This window comes from Pseudorasbora parva, chromosome 7 (assembly GCF_024679245.1).
Source record: "Pseudorasbora parva isolate DD20220531a chromosome 7, ASM2467924v1, whole genome shotgun sequence".
Classification (NCBI taxonomy): domain Eukaryota; kingdom Metazoa; phylum Chordata; class Actinopteri; order Cypriniformes; family Gobionidae; genus Pseudorasbora; species Pseudorasbora parva.
The window spans coordinates 2,491,360-2,513,996 of record NC_090178.1 but is presented as its reverse complement, the minus strand read 5'-3'; the positions used below and the strand labels follow the sequence as shown (position 1 = coordinate 2,513,996).

Here is a 22,637-nt window from a genome sequence, read left to right as displayed (position 1 = left end):
GCTCGTGAGCAACGGGACTTTTATAATGACGGGACGGGACACAGTCGCCGGGGCGCGCACTTCCGCTTTTTCCGGTCATGATTATAAGGTAAAGCAGCTCTGTTTATCATATTACATACATTTAAGTGTGTTAAAAATTATGTTCTGACGTTACTCTGTGCGTTCGCTCGGCGCTGCTGTGACATGTTCACACTGCTAAGAGTAAAGCGCTTCTGCAGAATAAAACCGAGGGTAACGCAGATGTGACGCGATTGACAGGCGACTCCCTCAGACGCTATGCTGACACAGCCTGGGTCATTGGTTAAAATAGCAATTTTCTCACAATTTACAATTAGATGGAAACATTTGGGATATTGTAGGTACTCAACTGAACAAAATATATAACACCGGCCTAGTGGTTTTTGGATATTTTACTGCAAATATACTACATAGTGCACCTTTAAGAGGAAGTATATATATGGAAACACTGATTGCTTAAGGAGTCATCCATTTGCTGGAAAAACACGGTTGTTGAGGCCCACTATCAAACCAGAAGTGTTGTCATATGCCAGTCTAGTAAACAGAAAAAGAGAACTGTTCTTTAAGTTAAAAATGGCTTGTGGGTTTTACTGCTTGGCTGTAAATCTTGCAAATGCTAAAGTTTGCAGAGGTGGTTCTGTGAAAAGCATCACCCAATAACAGTTTTGGCATTTGTCTTTCCTAATATTGTGTTGGTCCACCTCTCGACCCGTTGAGGCGTGGACTCCACTAGACCCCTGAAGGTGTGCTGTGGTATCTGGCACCAATATGTTAGCAGCAGATCCTTTAAGTCCTGTAAGTTGTGAGGTGGGGCCTCCATGGATCGGACTTGTTTGTTCAGCTCATCCCACAGATGCTCGATTGGATTGAGATCTGGGGAATCTGGAGGCCGAGTCAACGCCTCAAACTGGTCGTTGTGCTCCTCAAACCATTCCTGAAGCATTTGTGCTTTGTGTCAGGAGCATTATCCTGCTGGAAGAGCCACAGCCACCAGAATACCGTTTCCATGAAAGGCTGAACATGGTCTCAGCAATGCTTAGGTAGGTGGAGCGTGTCAAAGTAACATCCACATGGATGGAGGACCCAAGGTTTCCCAGCAGAACATTGGCCAAAGCATCACACTGCCTCCGCCGGCTCGCCTTCTTCCCATAGTGCATCCAAAAATATTTATCTGATACATTTTTACAGCAGTTTAATTTAGTGGATGTTTGTTTTCATCCCTAACTTAACAGAAGGGGAGTGAATTTGAACAATGCACAAGGGTTCCCAGGAATACTAACCTGGTAACCCTTGTGCATTGTTCAAATTCACTCCCCTTCTGTTAAGTTAGGGATGAAAACAAACATCCACTAAATTAAACTGCTGTAAAAATGTATCAGATAAATATTTTTGCAACCAGAATGATTCTCTCACAGGGCTCTCAAAACGTCTTTATCGCACAAACACAATGATTTATCTCTCATTCACCCGCAATTGATTTCTCTCTCTCTCTCTCTCTCTCTCTCTCTCTCTCACACACACACACACACACACACACACACACACACACACACACACACACACACACACACACACACACACACACACAAACACGTCTGATCCCGAATCGCAATAACCCAACAAATAAAGGATTCTCCAGCCCGTGACAGCATATTTAGATATGTTCAATTAGACACGTACACATAATCAATACGATCTGTAACAATGCAAAACTATCACATATATAAAAACGTGTTTTGCTTACATAAGTGTGCTGCACCATTCCTGTCGGATCCAATTAAGGCTGCATTGTCACTGCAGGTCTTGATGCAGAATTTCGATTTGGTGACTATATCCGATTTTTTTGACGACCCGCTTACATCATCTTTTCAAAAGCGACCCGTATCCGATATTTGCATTTACACTGTACACTGGCAAAACAGCCCAAGACGCTCTTAACAAGAAAAGGAAGTAAAACAGCGCGATATGCAATGGACGCAGACAAAATGATTGCACAATGTTTTGCTGTCTGTCAGTAAAGTCAGTAAAACATTTCTCTCGTAAGGCGGAGAAAAAGAGGAGAGCCCTTGACGGGGTTGCCAGGTTTTCACAACAAAACCTGCCCAATTGCAACTCAAAACTGTGTTAAAGTAGCCCAATTAGCATGAAAACCGCAGACTTGGCAACACTGGATTGCAGTTTGTGTCCACCTGAGTTGACGTCATTCGCCTCCGTCCTTTTTTCAACGACGTACGACTCGCATTTACTGGGGAATATCCGATTTGATCGCTTACATGGCAGACGCTGATGCAAGCATCCGAATCATATCGGATTTATTACCACATATGAGTGAGGCCTGAATCCGATCTGAGGATATCGGAATTCATTCGCTTTTTTACTGCTTACACGTTCACATAACATATCCGATCTGAGCCACATGAGAGGAAAAAAAATCGGAATTGGGTCCCTTGAACCATGCAGTGTAAATGGGGCCTTAGAAGCACAGCATTGTGTTTCGCACGAGTCGGTCGGCGGGGCTAAATGATCAGATGGGAGGGGCTACAGAAACAGGTGGGCGGGGCTAAATGATCAGATGGGAGGGGCTACAGAAGCAGACGTACACATTTATCCGTAGAGGCGGAGTTTCCTCTTCTAATACGTCGTTGATTTAAGAGCCTCGTTTTCTGGGCCTGGTGTCTATAAAAGCTTTTCTTTGACTAACAAGGAAGTTTTCAGCTCTGAAACTTACAGGATATTTTTATATTACCATGACCTTTTATATATCAAAGGCTCAAGTGAAAGTCGATTTCTCAATTCATCACCCCTTTTAATGGGTACTTGAGCTTAATAGGCACGTTTACGCTACTTACATGTGTATCACTTTTAGCAGTGGTTTATGTCTCCTCAAAGGGTGTCCTTTAAAACCCAAATTGTGTATTTAGAGACCGCTGTATGTGGGAAGCTTTTCAATTTGAGTCGGTCAAATCCAGGCAGGGATCCCAGGGCTCATCAAGGCTGTGTTTATTTGATCAAAAATGCAGTAAAATGGTAAAACATTATATTTTAAACGGGCTATAATATAAGAATTTCCATGTATTAATTGCTTACTGTATTACCAGTGTGTGATCAGCTTGAAATGGAAATGATAAAACGAGAGCTTTCTCGATGTCTAAAAGCCTGTCGACTGAAGCTCAAGTGAAAGTCTCACTTGGGACTCTGGTTTTTCTGGGAAAATCATAAGGATGTGACGTGCAGACTCGCTCCCAAAAGCCTCTCTTCTGATCAATGACGCATGAAATGAGTGCTTACACAATGGGCCGGTCCTAATACACACACTTGTGGTCTTTACACTTGACCACTTGTCTACTTGCATGACGTTTTTCCTGCATCTGGTCCAAGTATTTCTCTATTTTCTTTCACATGCATAAAGCATATTCGGATACATATCGTGTTATTTAGCCACAACCTTTTCTTCAAGGAAAATGGCAAGCACTGTGACTATGATGAAGCTTTTCAAACACTTTCTGGCCCAACATCTAAAATAAAAATAGATAAATAATGTGCCGCCATCTAGTGCTGAAGAACGAACATAACTACATACTGTCAAAATCATACATTCCCATGATCTTTGTGAACTTCACTGACAGGAATAAAACACGTACATGCACACATTTCTTCTGCTGTTTAAAATTGTGATGAATTTTAATTGATCTGTTTCATCAATAGGCTGGTCTGTGCACATTCGAGACCTATATATATACATATAAACTAAATGTTGCCTTGGAAATAAACTTATATGAATATGTTGAAGTTAAAGAACTAAAAGTATCAACTGGAAACAAATAAAAACTAAAACGGAAATACATTTTTTTCAACCTAAATAGCAATATTTAAAAATGAAATCTAAAAATGTAGAAGCCAACCCAGAACATTAATAAAACTATAAAAATAAACCCGCAAATATAGAAAGATCAATATATTTTGGTAAGCATTTAATTAATGTTTATTCATTATAATGCATTTTGCTTTACTTACAAATTAATGAGGGTCCAATAAACAATACAACTTACCTGAATATAGTCATATAAACAATACTAAAGATAACATTTGGCCCTCTAGCAGTTAAAAAACAAAACTGCACGCATTTTACGGAAGAACATTGTTTAGGTAAACAATTGTGCTGTGGCTCTGCAGATGATAATTATTATACTCATAGATAGGATGAATTCAGGTTGATTGTTACAACGCATGATTTGCGTGCCATTCCAAGTCATCTCAATAGCAAAACATGTCCCAATCACCCTGAATTCACAGTATACACACACACACACCAATCACCCCGAATTCACCCAATACACACACACACCAATCACCCCGAATTCACAGTATACACACACACACCAATCACCCCGAATTCACAGTATACACACACACACCAATCACCCCGAATTCACCCAATACACACACACACCAATCACCCCGAATTCACCCATACACACACCAATCACCCTGAATTCACAGTATACACACACACACACCAATCATCCTGAATTCACAGTATACACACACCAATCACCCTGAATTCACCCAATATACACACACACCAATCACCCCGAATTCACCCATACACACACCAATCACCCTGAATTCACAGTATACACACACACACACCAATCACCCTGAATTCACAGTATACACACACCAATCACCCTGAATTCACCCAATATACACACACCAATCACCCCGAATTCACCCATACACACACCAATCACCCTGAATTCACAGTATACACACACACACCAATCACCCCAAATTCACCCAATATACACACACCAACCACCCTGAATTCACAGTATACACACACACACACCAATCACCCCGAATTCACCCAATATACACACACCAATCACCCCGAATTCACAGTATACACACACACACACCAATCACCCTGAATTCACAGTATACACACACACACCAATCACCCCAAATTCACCCAATATACACACACCAATCACCCCGAATTCACCCATACACACACCAATCACCCTGAATTCACAGTATACACACACACACCAATCACCCCAAATTCACCCAATATACACACACCAATCACCCCGAATTCACCCATACACACACCAATCACCCTGAATTCACAGTATACACACACACACCAATCTCCCCAAATTCACCCAATATACACACACCAATCACCCCGAATTCACCCATACACACACCAATCACCCTGAATTCACAGTATACACACACACACCAATCACCCCAAATTCACCCAATATACACACACCAATCACCCTGAATTCACAGTATACACACACACACCAATCACCCCAAATTCACAGTATACACACACACGCCAATCACCCCGAATTCACCCAATATACACACACCAATCACCCCGAATTCACCCATACACACACACACCAATCACCCTGAATTCATACACACACACACACACACAGCAATCACCCTGAATTCATACACACACACACACACACACACACACCAATCACCCTGAATTCATACACACACACACACACACCAATCTCCCTGAATTCGGTCAATGCCGGTCTGTGAACATTCGAGAGCAGGTTGAGTGTCTGCAAACAGGCGTCTATGAATATCTATAAAGACTTCACTTTGGCGGATGATTTTGCTAAACCAACACTATGCAAGAGGAGCCAACACAACATTAAAAAGATTTAGGCTACCATAGTAATAACAAATAAGTTATGTAAACACATTCTCACTTGTGAAAGGTTATCCCATTTCTTCTGGAATTTAAAACTCGTCTGTTTCAGAAACAGATGCTGCGAGTGCGCAATGTTGTGGCATCATTGATTCTTACTGTGAGTGACACGCTGACCGTTGCAAGATGGCGGAGGTTCCCGGTTCCCGATTGGAGATTATAGCGGCTCCATGTCACCTTTTCTCACGCGTTGTGTGTTGACCAACACCTGCTCCACTTCAGACACGCGGCAAAGCAGCCAGAGCAACTTTACTCTATTTACGGATAATAACGAGAAACATGTAAGTGACGCATGCACGCAATTTCCCGCGAAAACCTCCCTGACAGACAGGTCTAAAATATAAACACTGATAATATGCTTACCATAGTGAATAAGGTAAGACAAAAACACGTTTTGGAAGAGGAATTGCTGATGTATTATCTGTTTAAAATGTGTAAATTATGAACAAACAGTTTGTGTACTTTGAAAAGGTGACCAGTTTTCTAAAAATAGAAACCGGGCACATTTCCTATTTTAATGGTCAAAATATAACTTAAATCTCATTTGTTATTGATTATTTATAGGGCCATATAAATATTGTTTTTTTAAACTTAATGTTTTATGCTAATCCATTCCACAACCTACGATCATGCACCGAGCATGCAATGGGCGAGCCAATCAAAACATAATAGTGGGTGACCGTGCACAGAACTGTTCAGTTTGTTTTTCGCTTAGCATAGAGAGATGATCTGTGTTCCCTTCAGATTTGTGTGCGTCAATGATAAAAAAAAGTGTTTATCTATCATATAAATCTGCTGTTACTGCAGAATAAGATTATTGACAGAGATGTAAGATGATGTGCGGAAGACCGAATGCGAGTTGGTGTAAACATACGCAATTTGTACTTAGTGTGTATAACATTATTCAGAATCGTCTAATGTGAGCTTGTTAATGCTATCGCGACATTTCCGCCTTTAAATGATAGTGAGTTTGGAAATTTGATCAATCTGTCAAATCTATTACATTTACCTAAGCATGTGTATTTGGTTCATAAAGCTAACACGTTTAAGGATGCACAGTATATTATATTACAGTGCTGTGTACAGCTTTACATTTGTAATGTTATCTGGCCATTTATATGTGATAATGTTATCCTGTTTATTCTAGATTCACGTAATTTATGTATTTTATTTCTCCTTTTCCTATAGACCAGGGGTTTTCAAACTTTATGATGCCAAGGACCCCCAAATATGATGAACCTTTATGAGGGACCCCCTTCTGAAAATCCATCTATTTTTATGTACAAAAAATATTTACACGGTTAGATAAATAGTAAGTGTGACATTATAAATAGAATATATTGTTTCCCATCTTAAATTAGCTATTTATGTTGGATTTTTTATTTATTTTTTTAATTAAAATTATTTCAACAACTTTCAAAATAAATGAATGCAAGCAGCGTACATACTATGTTAAGAAAACTGCCTTACAACCCCAGTGAGAAAGATAAGGGGACTATAGTGAGAAAAACTCACTAAAGACACAAAGCAAACATACAATTCTAGAATTTATATGGCAAGAAAGGAGAGAAACATTTAGAAATTAAACAATTAGAATATTCGGTAGACTTTATCCATTTTTGCTTAGTCTTTTCATTCTCTGAAATGTTCTGGGGACCCCTTAGAACCTTCTGGAGGACCTCGGACCCCAGTTTGAAAACCCCTGCTATTGACCACACACACACACACACACACACACACACACACACACACACACACACACACACACACACACACACACCAATATAACCAGTGAACTTGATGGACAATAAAGTAATTAAAATGGGGTTCCTGTCTCTGTGTCCTTACCGACACACCACGGCGATGCCCAAACCTACCTAAAACCAGTCCACCTTCAATGTTAGTGTTTGAAAATAACTAACTATACTTATTTGGCCTTATTTTGCATTTAAAGCTTATTTTAAGCAGAAAGTATGTGTATTCTGCACATGTATTTGTTGCAAGTGCTGTTTTTTAATAAATCAGATGTGTAGTAATCACTGCGTTGTGACTGCAGAACTTTTGGGGACAAAATCCTGCACCCTATAAAGCACATCCAAACAATATTACTTTAATTTAACATGAATAGTTAGTATGCTACTACCTTGAAAGCAATAAAGTAGAGTCAGCGTATCTCACAGCGCCATCTGCTGGTGAAAATAATCACTACACGATTGCTCCTATAACCAGCAGCTGCTGTATAATATTGGTTGGGCACTTTTTTGCAATATACATTTGGGTTGTTTTGAACAAGCTGTAAAACAGGGACATTTCCGGGGACAGCTCCAGTCGGGACAGAAGACCAAAAACCGGGACTGTCCCCGGAAAATGGGGACATCTGCTCACTCTATATTTCCATTAAAGTATTAAAGGTGCAGTATGTAAGTTTTTCAGTAAAATATCCAAAAACCACTAGGCCAGTGTTATATATTTTGTTCAGCTGAGTTTCTACAATTTTTTGAAATGTTTCCAACTATTTGTAAATCGTGAGAAATTACTATTTTAACCAATGAACCAGGACGTGAGGGCGTGGCCTGTCGATGACATCATATCTGCGTTATAGTTTCTGGTTTTATTCTGCAGAAGCGCTTTACTCTCACTGCAGTGTGAACAAATGTCACGGCAGCCACCGAGCGAACGCACAGAGTAACGTCAGAACATCATCTCTACACACTCAGATGAGTCTAATATGATCATCAGAGCTGCGTTCCTCACACTCATCACATCATCTCTACACACTCAGATGAGTCTAATATGATCAACAGAGCTGCGTTCCTCACACTCATCACATCATCTCTACACACTCAGATGAGTCTAATATGATCAGAGCTGTGTTCCTCACACTCATCACATCATCTCTACACACTCAGATGAGTCTAATATGATCATCAGAGCTGTGTTCCTCACACTCATCACATCATCTCTACACACTCAGATGAGTCTAATATGATCAACAGAGCTGTGTTCCTCACACTCATCACATCATCTCTACACACTCAGATGAGTCTAATATGATCAACAGAGCTGCGTTCCTCACACTCATCACATCATCTCCACACACTCAGATGAGTCTAATATGATCAACAGATCTGCGTTCCTCACACTCATCACATCATCTCCACACACTCAGATGAGTCTAATATGATCATCAGAGCTGTGTTCCTCACACTCATCACATCATCTCTACACACTCAGATGAGTCTAATATGATCATCAGAGCTGTGTTCCTCACACTCATCACATCATCTCTACACACTCAGATGAGTCTAATATGATCAACAGAGCTGCGTTCCTCACACTCATCACATCATCTCTACACACTCAGATGAGTCTAATATGATCAACAGATCTGCGTTCCTCACACTCATCACATCATCTCTACACACTCAGATGAGTCTAATATGATCATCAGAGCTGCGTTCCTCACACTCATCACATCATCTCTACACACTCAGATGAGTCTAATATGATCAGCAGAGCTGTGTTCCTCACACTCATCACATCATCTCTACACACTCAGATGAGTCTAATATGATCATCAGAGCTGCGTTCCTCACACTCATCACATCATCTCTACACACTCAGATGAGTCTAATATGATCATCAGAGCTGCGTTCCTCACACTCATCACATCATCTCCACACACTCAGATGAGTCTAATATGATCAGAGCTGTGTTCCTCACACTCATCACATCATCTCCACACACTCAGATGAGTCTAATATGATCAGAGCTGTGTTCCTCACACTCATCACATCATCTCCACACACTCAGATGAGTCTAATATGATCATCAGAGCTGCGTTCCTCACACTCATCACATCATCTCTACACACTCAGATGAGTCTAATATGATCAACAGAGCTGCGTTCCTCACACTCATCACATCATCTCCACACACTCAGATGAGTCTAATATGATCAGCAGAGCTGCGTTCCTCACACTCATCACATCATCTCTACACACTCAGATGAGTCTAATATGATCAGCAGAGCTGTGTTCCTCACACTCATCACATCATCTCCACACACTCAGATGAGTCTAATATGATCAACAGAGCTGCGTTCCTCACACTCATCACATCATCTCTACACACTCGGATGAGTCTAATATGATCAGCAGAGCTGTGTTCCTCACACTCATCACATCATCTCTACACACTCAGATGAGTCTAATATGATCAACAGAGCTGCGTTCCTCACACTCATCACATCATCTCTACACACTCAGATGAGTCTAATATGATCAACAGAGCTGCGTTCCTCACACTCATCACATCATCTCTACACACTCGGATGAGTCTAATATGATCATCAGAGCTGCGTTCCTCACACTCATCACATCATCTCTACACACTCGGATGAGTCTAATATGATCAGCAGAGCTGCGTTCCTCACACTCATCACATCATCTCTACACACTCGGATGAGTCTAATATGATCAGCAGAGCTGCGTTCCTCACACTCATCACATACAGGTCCTTCTCAAACAATTAGCATATTGTGATAAAGTTCATTATTTTCCATAATGTAATGATAAACATATATGATAAACTTTCTTATATTTTAGATTCATTGCACACCAACTGAAATATTTCAGGTCTTTTATTGTTTTAATACTGATGATATTGGCATACAGCTCATGAAAACCCCAAATTCCTGTCTCAAAAAATTAGCATATCATGAAAAGGTTCTCCAAACGAGCTATTAACCTAATCATCTGAATCAACTAATTAACTCTAAACACCTGCGAAAGATTCCTGAGGCTTTTAAAAACTCCCAGCCTGGTTCATTACTCAAAACGCAATCATGGGTAAGACTGCCGACCTGACTGCTGTCCAGAAGGCCATCATTGACACCCTCAAGCGAGAGGGGAAGACACAGAAAGACATTTCTGAATGAATAGGCTGTTCCCTGAGTGCTGTATCAAGGCACCTCAGTGGGAAGTCTGTGGGAAGGAAAAAGTGTGGCAAAAAACGCTGCACAATGAGAAGAGGTGAGCGGACCCTGAGGAAGATTGTGGAGAAGGACCGATTCCAGCCCTTGGGGGACCTGCGGAAGCAGTGGACTGAGTCTGGAGGAGAAACATCCAGAGCCGCCGTGCACAGGCGTGAGCAGGAAATGGGCTACAGGTGCCGCATTCCCCAGCTCAAGACACTTTTGGGCTACAGAGAAGCAGCACTGGACTGTTGCTCAGTGGTCCAAAGTACTTTTTTCGGATGAAAGCAAATTGTGCATCTCATTCAGAAATCAAGGTGCCAGAGTCTGGAGGAAGACTGGGGAGAAGGAAATGCCAAAATGCCTGAAGTCCAGTGTCCAGTCCCCACAGTCAGTGATGGTCTGGGGTGCCATGTCAGCTGCTGGTGTTGGTCCGCTGTGTTTTATCAAGGGCAGGGTCAATGCCGCTCGCTATCAGGAGATTTTGGAGCACTTCATGCTTCCATCTGCTGTAAAGCTTTATGGAGATGAAGATTTGGTTTTTCAGCACGACCTGGCACCTGCTCACAGTGCCAAAACCACTGGTAAAGGGTTTACTGACCCTGGTATTACTGTGCTCAACTCTCCTGACCTGAACCCCATAGAGAATCTGTGGGATATTGTGAAGAGAAAGTTGAGAGACGCGAGACCCAACACTCTGGATGAGCTTAAGGCCGTTATTAAAGGATGATTAAAGGATGACAATTTTCATATTTTAAAGTGAACTACCCCTTTAAATGTAATCTTTGATTCAATTTATCTTTGAATCTTTGAGGTGTGAGATTGAGAGATGAAGAAAGACTTTGTGTGTCAAAAGTGTAATAATTGCCCCTGAAAACAAGATCAATTCACTATTATGTTCACTGGTGCCAAAAGAAACGATTTTAGGCACTTTTAAGTAGATTTTGCAAGTTATAAAGATATATCTACAAGACCTCAACCTGTATCATCACAAGTTTATTAAGAGACTGTACAATACAAATGAAAAATAAAATTAAAAATACATAGATGGAGAAGATAAGAAAACAAAGCAAATGCTTGAGACTGGTTCTGGAAATACTGTACAGCAGACACACATGCTGAAACCAGACCGTTCGTTCGAGAGTAATAAAGACCGTCCATGTACTGAGACACCAGTCTGCAGAGTATTCTAATAAACATACAAAAAATATTACGTTAGCTGTCGTGGTGTACGTATACATATTTATATATATATAAAAATAACTGAAATAACATTAATGAAGTAATAGGAGGTGGTCAAAGGATATTGACGAGACAGACACTATTTTGGAAACACTTTCTGCAAATAAGAAAAAAACTAAATCATAAGGAGCAAATAATATGTTTGCCCGTCCCCTCCGGATGTCACTTGTGCATAATTTGGCCACGTTACACGGGATTCTTCAGGTTTACACGTTTTCAACGGGGGGAAAATAGAGAACAGCCACATTGTGTTATGGAGGCTGATGTTATTCAGTAAATTGATCACTAAAATAGACGTTTCTGCAGCTGGTAAGTGAATGTTTTAGATCGGTATGAGTTTGGCTTGACGTTCATGAAGGTCCACGAACAGCTCCGACGCAGAGATCAGGTCAGGGAGGATTGGCCAATGAGAACCTGGACATCATCAAAATCAGTTTAAAAGATCTTCCCTTTCTTCTTATTCTTATCCAAAGTCCTGTGGGAGGAAAACCAGAATTGCATTAAGTGTCAGCAAAGTATTCTTTCCATTCATTTCCCTCATATAGATCTCCAAGAAGTATTTTGAGAGCATTTTTTAAATGCCAAAAAATATATATATTTCTGTGCCAAATACACTCCTTTAGGATTCAAAGTTTTGGGAAGTTTTTTCAAGTACGGCCCTGTATGAAATCATAAAGGTATAAATTCCTTATATGGGCACTTCTTACGCGCGCGCGTGTGTGTGTGTGTGTGTGTGTGTGTGGGCATGTTTTTGTGACATATGAGGACAAATGTGTATAATGCCATGGGTATGACACAGGTATTACAGGAGAGGGTGAAATATGAGGACATTACCCATGTCCCCACTTTTAAAAAGGCTTATAAATCACACAGAATTTTTTTTTTTTAAGAAAATAAAAATGCAGAATGTTTCCTGTGATGGGCAGGTTTAGGGGTAGTGTGTGTGTGTGTTGGGTAGGTTTAGGGGCAGTGTAAGGGGATAGAAAATACGGTTTGTACAGTATAAAAACCATTACGCCTATGGAATGTCCCCATATGTCACAAAAACAAACGTGTGTGTGTGTTGTTTTGTTGGCAATCTGCACATAAGTGAATATAATGTGAACAACATCAATGTATAGTAAATCGAGAGTTATCCAGGGACGTGTGTGTGTCTCTTTAGCTCCGTCCACTGCACGTCCTCCACGAGCTCGGCTGTTTTCAGAAAGAATCGGTTCAGTGTATCTGTCTTTTATAAATATGATAAACTAAAGACGCTTTAGAATTATGAAGGAGCAACACCTCTATAGATACTCAAGATTAACATGAGACCGTGTGTGTTACGGACTTTTATTTACATACTAATATGTTTATGTAGCTCTTCTAGGTCAAATTAGACGTGAATGCAATAGGAAGTAGATGTAAAAGCAGTGATGGGATGACATACATTTTCTGCTGCTCCAGGATCCGCTGCTGGGTCTCCCAGGTCGATCTCTCGTCCTCGAACTGACGCCGTCTCTCCTCCAGCTCCTTGTGCTGAGCCTCCAGGTTCTTCTTCATCTGCTCATGGCGTCGCTGCAGCTGCACATCACAGGAAACAGGCCGTCAGCGCAAGGAGAGTTTGGGTGCGTTTCGAACTCGAGTGTCTTATTTAAAGGGTTAGTTCACCAAAAAATGAAAATTACTTCCTTAATTACTCCCCCTCATGTCGTTGGACACCCGTAAGACCTTCAATCATCTTCAGAACACAAATGCAGATATTTTAGTGTAAAGCTGAGAAAGGCTTCAGAAAGGCCTCCATTGGCATTCAGTCCATTCCCACTCACAAGACCCATAAAGGCCCTAAACACATCGACACAAAGCCCATCTCACTACAGCGGCTGCACAATCATTTTACAATGCGACGAGAATATTGTGCACACAAATCAAAATAACAACTTTATCCGCCAAGTTATTGACGTGAACTCGACGCATGCGCGAGAATATGATCCGCCATTCATGAGCCGGAAGAGGAGGAGCGAGACCGAAACGGAAGACAATAACTCGGCAGATAAAGTCATTATTTCGATTTTTTTTGCGCACAAAAACTATTCTCGTCGCTTTGAAAAATGATTGTTCAGCCGCTGTAGTGAGATGGGCTGTGTGTCGATGTGTTTGTGAGTGGGAATGGACTGAATGCCAATGGAGGCCTATCTGAAGCCTTTCTCAGCTTTACACTAAAATATCTTCATTTGTGTTCTGAAGATGAACGAAGGTCTGACGGGTGTCCAACGACATGAGGGAGAGTAATTAATGACAATTTTCATTTTTGGGTGAACTAACCCTTTAAGTACCATTAAGAAACTATTATAGTTACTATATTGCTATTATTATACTAGCTATATTTTATATATTCAATTTATTTTATATTATATATATAAGATTCAACAATAAATTATTAATTTTTTTAATACATTTTTGGTACATTTTAAACTAAATAAAAAAAAGAGTTGTTTGTTTGTCTGTTTGTAAAAATGACGATGATTTTTATCCATATTTTTTATTTATTTTTCCGTATTTATATTTAATCCACTATTTTACATCTTGCATTAAACATTTTGCATTACCGGTGGTTGTGTGGATCAAATTATGGTTCCTTCTCAAATAAAAAAAAATAAAAAAATAAAAAAAATGGTTTAAATTAAATTAGAAATAAAATAGAAAATAAAAATAAGAAAGCATATATACTGTGTTTATATTACACTATTCAAATATATACTTAAAAAATTTAGAAGTATAAAGAAATAAAAATAATAAATAAATAATAAAATTTAATGAACATTTCATTAGTGAGCAAATATACATTGCGCATATTATACAATTAAAATATACTGAAAAATATAGAAGTATAAAGAAAAAATACAATTAAAAACAATTAAATTAAATAATGAATAAAATAATATCAGAGAGCAAATATACTGTGTTTCTACTATACTATAAAAATATAATATATATAAAAAATAGGAGTATAAAAAAATAAAATAAGAAAATGAGAGTGCAAATACACTTAGTTTATACTATAGTATTAAAATATAATATACTGATAAATATAGGAGTATAAAGAAATACATTTAAAAAAAATTAAATAAAGATTAAAATCAAATCAGAGTGCAAATATACTGTGTGCATATTATACTATTATAATATAGGAGTATAAATAAATACAATTGAAAACAATTAAATTAAATAAAGAATAAAATATCAGAGAGCAAATATACTGTTTATATTAAACTATTAAAATATAATATACTGAAAAATATAGGAGTATAAATAAAAAAATAAAAATGTGTATTAAATAAAGAATAAAATAAAATCAGAGAGCAAATATTAAAATATAAAGAAAAATATCGGGATATAATTCATTTAGATGTAGCAGTACCTCTGCCTCTGAATCTTTCAGCTTCTGGATCTTCTCCTTGACTTTCATCTCAAAGACCTGCTCCATCTCCATCTCCATCTTCTTCATCTTGGTCACATGCTCCCTTCGCTCCTCCTCCATCTGGGCAAGGGGGCTCCTAGGATTGACACACGCAATTAACAATCACATCCCATAGTTCCCTGCTTCGCTGTGCTTCTTCAGAAGACAAAGAGAGACGGAAGGGAGAACCAACAAAGCCCTGGTTGCGCTGCCCTCTGTGTGTGTGTGTGTGTGTGTGTGTGTGTGAGAGAGAGAGACACCCGTGACTGCTCGCTCCCATGAAACATCTCTGTGCTTCAGTCTTGCTCAGGCAAAGAAAGAGGAGGAAGAGCAAGCAAACATCCTGAAAGCTGTTAATGGCCAAAGCGCTAATGCGGATCAGAATTAGAGAGCGCTGCAGAGAAGCTGCGAGATGGAAAACATGAGTCACGATTCGGTTTTGATTCAAATGATTCATCTCAATTTTTGCCACTCAAAATATTAGCTGCGTTTCCACTGTCACTCCCGGCGTTTCCTCGAGGCCCATGGCCAGGATTTCCTGGCCCGCCGTCTTAATTTTGACAGCAAATTTTGATTTGTCTTTTGACTAAAATGCCATTTAGTTTTAGTCATATATAAATCGCCTGAATTCTTTTTAGTTTTAGTCGACTAAAATCTAATGAGTTCAGTTAAATTGTAATGCATTGAGCATTTAAGCATCACACAACCGACTGTTACGGAATACATGTCAAAACTGACATTTGACATAATTGTGTGCACTTTTATGATTGTTTTTAGGACATGAGGGTGAGCACATGATGACCAAGTTTACATTTTTGGATGAATTATACCTAATAAATACAGTTAAAGGGGCGGTAAAACACTATTTCGAAGGCTTGATTGTGTTTCTGGGGTGCACTGTAACGTGTTCATGCTTTGTTTTTTAAAAAATTGCATAATTTTTCATATATTTTACATTATTCTACACTAATCTGTCCTACCTTGTAAAAACAGTCTGATGGTTTCCAGGTTCTATGAAGCCGGCCCCTTAAAAACACGCAATGGGCTCCGATTGGTTAGCTGGCCCAGTGTGCTGTGATTCGCTAACCGCCTAGTGCACGCGTTTCGGAAACTCCTTACCTTTACCGGACGTCTGTAAAGACTGCGGATCTATAGTGATCGCTACTGAACGGCACCTTTTGTATTTTTAGAATGATTATAGACAAATATCTGTCGCAAGAACTATTAACCCAAGACGAACACTAAACATTGGCTTTACTATAGTCAGCAAAAGTAATCAAACACAGATTTGTTTAGCACGCCTGTAGATATACAATACATAAAAGCTCTAATCAAAGAAAAATTTACACTAATTCCAAGCTCGCTGTTGAGATTTAAAAAAGTTTGTAACGTTAGGCGTTTGCCAGATAACGTTAAGTATTAATGAGCATTTAACAAACTGGTTTGCAGAGCCAAACTGCATTGTCATTTGTTTACTTCCAACGTACAATTAACAATACGAACTATTACAGGAAAACACATCGACGAAGAATAAATCATACTCACAGGTTGTGGCCCGTTAGTAAAGTTGGAACCACTCCATCTTTCAGGACAAGCCGTTGTACGAATCCTGCATTGAACTCGGAAAGATTGTGGAAGCTTTCCTCCGTAAAATGTGCAGCACAGAGAGCGAGTAATAATTATGAGGGTCCGTGTTAAAAATAAATTAACCATTGATCCCTAACTCTCGCGTCCCTAGCTGAACAAATTTGACCTGCAATCCAGATGAAAATAACAGCCTTTCGTCGGTGGTTACTACTAACTATGCCACAACAACTCTTCTCCACAGCAATAAAAAATGGTCTCACCCCCCTTATTTAATATTCACGGAGGAGGGGTTAATGTAAATATTGGGGCTGGTGAAAAGACTGTAGTTCCCAACCGGCCAATTGCTGTAGTCCTTAGAAATTGATTTCTTTAAAAGCAAATATCTCCCTTTGCTTTCAACTTTGAACGTTGTAACTTTGCAATGTTGTTTATGCTCAAACAGCAACATTACACACTAGCTAAAGTAAGAAAATTGAGATCATGTTTTATCACCATTATAAGCTGAGCCTTGAACTCGATCGTAAAACAACGATTCATAGTCCCATTTGATATCACGATATATCGTTAGGGGCGACAAAAAATTATTTATTATGATCAATGCATCACTTGTTATTGTAAAACTTTGGGAAAACATTGATGCTTGGGTTTTAAATATTTAGGTTAACAACAAATGGATGCGTTTATCATGTTGGTTTTGCGATCTCGCTGATAAAACTATCATTTGTTGGTGAAATGATGGGTTTGTGTGACGTTGGTCCAGAGAGGTGCGTTACAGGTGGGTTTTATACCCCTTCTCCACCAAGGAAGTGCTGGTGCTAGTTCGGAGCCAGAGCCTAGTTTCAAATCAGTTCTTTGTCTTTCCACACCCAAAGCACCAGCTCCGAGCCAGGAAAAGTGGTTCTTATTAGGGCTGTGTATTGCCAAGAACCTGGCAATACGATACGTATCACGATACAGGGGTGACGAAACGATATATTGCGCTATTGTATCAAAAAAAATTTTTTTTTAGAAAGATTAATTTAAAAGAATAAAGAACACAACCGTATGCATAAAACATGACAATTAACTGTTTTATTTTAATTAATACAGTATCATATCACTATTTTGTGCAAGTCAAGTGACTGCAGGATTCTTTATTCTACATGTTTTAAAGGTTCACAGTATAGCAGTTTCTCATTTCTAAATTTTTAGCAACAGAAAGTGCATAGTTCATTCACTGCGTGACTGAATGACTCTTTGTTTTATATTTAATACTGTAAAGCTTATTTCTTTAACGCAGTCTATTGGATAAAGTGCCATTTCAAGTAGGCTACTGAACTGCAGAGCTGGTCATCATATCCACATAGGGTTGGGCATCGAGAACCGGTTCTAACTTGGAACCGTTTAAAAAAATATCGATTCCATTGGAATCGTTTAGAAAATTTAATTTCGGTTCCGATCATCGGTTCCAAGCGCGCAAGTTTTGGTTTCCATGGCCACCTGATTTCTGGTGCTTGCGCGCCCGCTTGTTCTTTTAGTCATGGAAGCCCGGTAAGCGGCTCTGTGAAGTGTGGATTTATTTCACTTTTAAAAGCCTGGGTCGGCACAGTGCAACTAGTGTTGTCAAAAATATCGATACTGAAATATCTGAAAAGATACGATAGCCTGCTCAGCCTACACAATCGATCCCAGCTGCGCTCCTCTCCTCTCCTCTCTGACCGACAGCGAGTTGACACGCAGCCGCATATTCTCATTCAGCCGGTTAACCTCTGAACACGACGGACGCGCGCTCTGCTGGACTTTTCCTTACGACAGCGTGTTAGTGTTAGTGTGTGTGATCGGTCTGAATTTCGCGCGGGGTTGCACATAATTCTACGAAATCCCCGCAGATTTCAAGCTCACATCTGAAGCGCGCACACACACATAGCCTACCGTAATAAAGCCGCCCCTGACATACAAGTGCAAATATTCCCTTCTTTTTACAGCTTATTATTGGTCAAATACACTCAAACAAATTCTCAGTGCACATTTTGAACAGTATGTAAACACAGTCTTAAACAATTCAGGAAGAAATGAAGAATGAGTAACAGGAACAGTGTTCAGGATCCATGAGTGCGGCAGTTCTTAAAGGGACAGCAGTCATTTGTTATCCAAAGTCAAACTACAAAAAGACAAACGATCACACTGCTCTTGACTGATCAACTTGTCTAACTTTAATGGTTTTATATGAAACTATTTATTTTTTTGCAAAAACATAATCCAATGTTATTTTAAATTTATTTAGCCACTTTGTGTTTTTTTATTCAGTTTCTTACCTGAATGTTAGACCTACCTGAAAAAATTAAGCAGTCTATTTCATTTATATATTTTATTCTATTGTATTTATTTGTGCTATTTTTTGTAATATGTATCTTTGTTTATTCAATTTACCATTCAAAATCAAGCTTCCTTGTGCTGTGTGTAAGCTATTGCAACACAATTACCCCGTTGTAAAAAATACATTGAGTTAACAAATGTTTGTGAGATATTTTAATAGTAATTGATCAATGTTTATATATGAGAAAAAGCTTAAAAGTTTTATCATATAAAGTGATCTCTTCAGAAGAAATGTTTGATTGCCTAGACTTTCAAAAGACAGACAAAAAAAAAATTATATAAAAAATATCTAATTGACAGTATATGTAGCGTTTTTCCCCCGTTGTATTGAAAATAGCATTGAATATCGATGTGACACGTTTTGACTCCACCCCTCAAAGAATCGGAATCGAGAATCGAAAAGAACCGGAATCGAAAGTAAGAATCGGAATCGGAATCAGAATCGTTCAAATCAAAACGATGCCCAACCCTATATCCACATCGCTATGATCAGATGCTTTTGTTCTGCTGCCACCGCTGTGTGTCAGTTTTGTGTGTGTTTAATTTGTTACTGAGAGGAAAATGTGCTATATTCTATCGAAACGCTTCTCAGCATCGTGGATGACGTTGGGATGTTAAGCGAGCTCTCAGATTCAATATTTCCCGAGTACTGGATTTTAACTTCGCCTATTTTGCAAACAAAGTGACTTGTTGATTTCCTTAGTGGCTTCTTTGTAGCTCAAGCCAAAATAAGTCCACACTTCAGCTCTGTTAACCGCGGGAGCGGAATAATTCTATCGTCTTGTGAGGTTTGCTAATGCTAATGCACGCACACACACCTTGCGCTTCTCCGGTCCGCCTCAGATAAGTTCTGAGGTAACACTGCCATCTAGCCATCCATCTAAATACCTGCATGTAATTGCGTATGTAATTAATTTCTGTAGTTACATTTGTAATTACACAGTTGGCACTTCCCTTACACCTAACCCTACCCTTAAACTGACCCACACCACCACACCTGTCCCTAACTCTACCCGTATCCCTCCTCAATATCAGCAAAAGTGTTTTGCAATAAAATCTGAACACAGTAAGTACATTGTACTTATTTTTTGATGTAACTACATAGTACTTAAGGCCACCTAATATAAAGTGGGGCCATATTTTCTTACACCCCTAGTTCTTATGTAGCACCAAAACATTGCTGGGCTAGAAGTAAGAACCGCTTGCGTCAGCGGCTGGGTTACCGTGACTAACAAGATGAACACAAACTTTTTACCGCCATTTTTAAATAGCAGCTAATCAAGCTAACGGCTGCTCGAAGTTAATCTCCGTCTTTACAAATCATGGTGAGCTGCACGAATGCGTTGGATTCGCGGCGTTTTGATGCCGATGTAGGATCATAAAGCCATTAGCCATTGTTGATGGAAGGCTTGCTCGAGATGCATCTGCAGCGCTGTGCAGATCGATCACCGTATGACAAAGTACAGCGAGAGAAAACGACTCCTTATGCTTTTGATTCGCTCACGCTGTCTTTTGATATCATACGCGGATCGGTTCGCGCAGCGCTGATTCATCTCAAACAATCCTGGAGTGTTTGTTTCCCGCTACCGCGCTAGCGTTGCTGAGAAAGATGAGACGTATACAGTGATGTAAGACCTTGCTCTATGCTGGCTCTCTAGCTTGTGGAAAGACAAACCGGTTCTTAACCCTCTTGGCGCCACGGTCGAGTTTACTCGACAAAATGCGTCACTGAATAAAACGGCCGATTTTGTCAAATAGGGTGTCAAATTTCATTCAACCTCCCCTCCACTAGATGGTAGACATGTTGTACTTCATCCCTGACTCATACAAACATCATGATTCTATACAAAATATACGAGCAAGAGCACATTGAGTCAGTGTAAACAAAAGCGGAGCTAACTTGCGAGTGAGCTGTTTTTTCAGAGCATTGTCAACGTCAGCGAGTATTTGCATTCGATTATTATTACGATTATTATGTTCTAATGGCATCAATAAACCTTACCCGCAATGAAGTGTTGGGTCTTCTATTCGCAGACGCTGATTCTGAAGGGAAATATGAGATGACGGTGATTTGAAAGTGAAACTAACCCTAACTCTACACTAAGCACAAATGGTGAATAATTTGCCCAATGTAGATGGTCCTTTGCCCAATGTCAGTGGTGGGAATAATGTTTCCCGGGGTCCGAGTGTTCATCGCGAAGTTAGCAGGTGTGTTAGTGTTGGGAATGAGGCGGCCGCGGGAGATTTTTGCCGCGCTCACCATGAAGCGCGCGTCTTCTCACCGCGACTTTATCTAACGCCACTGGGTATGTTAGAAGAGGTCGAAGTATTCATAAGCAAGTTCGAAGGCAACATGTAGGCAGGGTGGGGAGTCAAAATGTGACACGGGGCAGAGGGGCTATTATGTATAATATATAATATGATATATATGTGCCCTATATATGGAATCAGAGTGCTTACTGTACGTAGTAAATGGAAAATCTCTACAGCAAAAGGCAAACCGCTACATGCATTCGGTTTGTTCCATTTATTAGTAATAATTTACACAGTTTGTTTACTATTTACCTGAACATTCAGTATTGTGCAATATAGCACGCAGAAGGTGAGGGACATTTTGGGGAGAAAGAAATGCTGCATTTTATCATTTAAACATGTGGCTTTTCATGAAAACTCTATAATCCAAGATTTTCCCCACGTTATGACGTCATAATATGCAAATGAGATGGGAACATTTAATCTCTACATAAACTTAGGGTCCTCCTTAATATTTCTCTAATTTACAGAAAGTTTCTATCTTTTATCACTTTTAAGATATAGCCTTTTGAAATTAAGATGTCAAAATCGAACGTTTTAGGAAAAAACCTCTGGCGCCTAAAGGGTTAACCAACTTAGAACTGACACTAGCTTCGGCTCTGAACTAGCACCTGGTTAATTCTGGTGGAAAAGGTGTATGAGTGAAGCACTGCATTGGTTTTGGGTTCGGTGCTACAGATCCAAAAATATTAGCACAGCCCGACCTGATGAAAGCCCTTGCTCAAACTTGCCCGACAGTGGAAACGCGGCTAATCAGTAGATCTTATTCATGAAAATGTTGCACTGAATTGTAATTGGAGAAAGAGTTTGTGATGCATCAGTGAATCAATGACACAAACAGGAGGAACTAGTCCTGGAGCTGATCTGATATCAGGAGCATTAGGAAGAGCTCGGCTTCCCCTGATCTCCCCGGGAACATGGGTGGAAAAGGAGGGATGACGACAGACATTGTTCCCAGAGGAAAAGAG

At 39.6% G+C, this 22,637-nt stretch overlaps 1 protein-coding gene across 2 annotated transcripts in view; it reads right to left on the bottom strand.

The window, feature by feature from the left end:
- Positions 1 to 11,713: 11,713 nt before the first annotated feature.
- septin7b (septin 7b) overlaps positions 11,714 to 22,637 on the bottom strand; it is a 35,846-nt gene continuing 24,922 nt past the window's right edge. For both annotated transcript variants that reach the window (XM_067447759.1, XM_067447760.1), the window contains 3 exons: positions 15,376 to 15,511; positions 13,405 to 13,538; positions 11,714 to 12,453 (listed from right to left, as the gene is read on the bottom strand). In XM_067447759.1, the coding sequence (XP_067303860.1) occupies positions 12,414 to 12,453; positions 13,405 to 13,538; positions 15,376 to 15,511 (310 nt within the window). In that variant the 3' untranslated portion in view covers positions 11,714 to 12,413. The remainder of the gene's footprint in view (positions 12,454 to 13,404; positions 13,539 to 15,375; positions 15,512 to 22,637) is intronic.